Source organism: Amphimedon queenslandica, unplaced genomic scaffold (genome assembly GCF_000090795.2).
Source record: "Amphimedon queenslandica unplaced genomic scaffold, v1.1 AMPQUscaffold_5620_Cont22413, whole genome shotgun sequence".
Taxonomy (NCBI): Eukaryota; Metazoa; Porifera; class Demospongiae; order Haplosclerida; family Niphatidae; genus Amphimedon; species Amphimedon queenslandica.
Genome location: NW_003554080.1, coordinates 1 through 1,711, shown reverse-complemented (window position 1 = coordinate 1,711; position 1,711 = coordinate 1). Strand labels below are relative to the sequence as shown.

General features: G+C 38.9%; 1 protein-coding gene across 1 annotated transcript; it reads left to right on the top strand.

The window, feature by feature from the left end:
* Positions 1 to 79: 79 nt before the first annotated feature.
* LOC105316056 (golgin subfamily A member 6-like protein 22) lies at positions 80 to 1,639 on the top strand (the record flags this gene model as incomplete). The annotated part of the gene is made up of 1 exon (XM_011410853.1): positions 80 to 1,639. A coding segment is annotated over exon 1 (1,560 nt), but the record flags the coding sequence as incomplete, so codon positions are not given.
* Between the last annotated feature and the right edge of the window lie 72 nt (positions 1,640 to 1,711).

Here is a 1,711-nt window from a genome sequence, read left to right as displayed (position 1 = left end):
AAAACTGACTGTAGCGAATGAAGAGCTGAAAAAAGAGAAAGTGGAACTACTTGCAATAAATAAAGAGCTGGAGGATGGAATGGAGCGAGAAAGGGAGCTGCTAAGGAATGAGATCAAGAATAAGGTGGCTGAGGAGAAAGCAAAGATGGAACTAGAGAAGAATCAACTGAAAGAGGAGTTAATGAGAGAGAAGGAGGCACTGAAGGATGAGCTTAAGGAAAAAGAGGAGGAGCTTAAGATACAAAAGGAGGAACTAACAAAAGAAAAGGAGAAGCAGATAGACAAAAAGGAAGAGCTTATAAAGACACTTACAAAAGAGAAGGATAAGCTAATGAAGGAGAAGGAGCCACTTGCAAGAGAGCTTGAGGAGAAGCGTGCAGAAGAGGAGGAGCTAATGAGAGAGAATAGGGCACTTAAAAAGGAGTTTGAAGAAGAGAAGGGGAAGCTTGTTAAAGAAGATGAAGATAGAATTATCAGCTTAGTCCAATTACTGGAGAAAGAAATGGAAGAGAGAAGCAAAGGAGAAGAACATAAGACTGAATTAGAAGAGAAACATGCTATAGAGCTGGAGGGAATCAAACAACAACTAGACGCAGTAAGAGCTGAGAAGAACAGGCTGAAGATGAATTATCAGCAAAAATATGAAGCCCAACTGAAGCAATATGAAGAAGAAATGGATGAGAAAATGAAACAGCTTCATGAGGAGACAGCAGCAGTAATCAAACAAAAAGAGACTAAAGCTAAAGCACTGCAGGACAGAGAGGAGGAGGCAGTGTTGAAAGAAGTGGAAGATTTAAGGAATGAAGTCAAAATGAGAAAAGAGGATATTAAAACACTTGAAGCTCAGGTGGTAGAAGCAGGTAATGCTTATAAGAAGTTAGAAGCACAACTTATAAAACAAGAAGAGGAGATTGAGGCTTGTGTGAATGAGAGGCTCAGAGAAGAAGTTGATAAACATCTTCGTGAAGCTGTAAAAGCTCAGTTAAGTAGCCAAAAGATTGACGAGCAGAAGAAAGTATTTGCAGCTCATGTGAAAGGGAAGGAAGAAAAAGTTAAGACACAGTATGAGGTATTACTAGCTTCTAAAGAGAGACGTATAAAGGAACTGGGAGCTGAAGTGGAGGAAATAATGGAACAATTGAAATGGAAAAAAGAAACTGAGCACTATTTACGAGAAGAAATAATTAACCTGCAATTAAAGGTGAAGCGATATGAGGCCCAAATAAAGGAGCTGGAAGAAGAAATGAATGAGAAAATGAAGCTGGTTCAGGAGGAGACAGCAGCAAAAATCAAACAACATATAGAGGCTACAGCTAAAGCACAGGACAGAGAGGAGGAGTCAGTGTTGAAAGAAGTGGAAGATTTAAAGATTGAAGTCAAAATGAGAAGAGAGGATATTGAAACACTTGAAGCTCAGGTGGTAGAAGCAGGTAATGCTTATAAGAAATTAGAAGCACAACTTATGATACAAGAAGAGGAGATTGAGGCTCGTGTGAATGAGATTCTCAGAAAAGAAGTTGATAAACATCTTCGTGAAGCTGTAAAAGCTCAGTTAACTAGCCAAAAAACTGACGAGCAGAAGAAAGTCTTTGCAGCTCATCAAAAAGAAAAGGAAGAAAAAGTAAAGATACAGTATGAGGTATTGCTAGCTTCTAAAGAGAGACGTATAAAGGAACTGGGAGCTGAAGTGGAAGAAATAATGGAACAATTG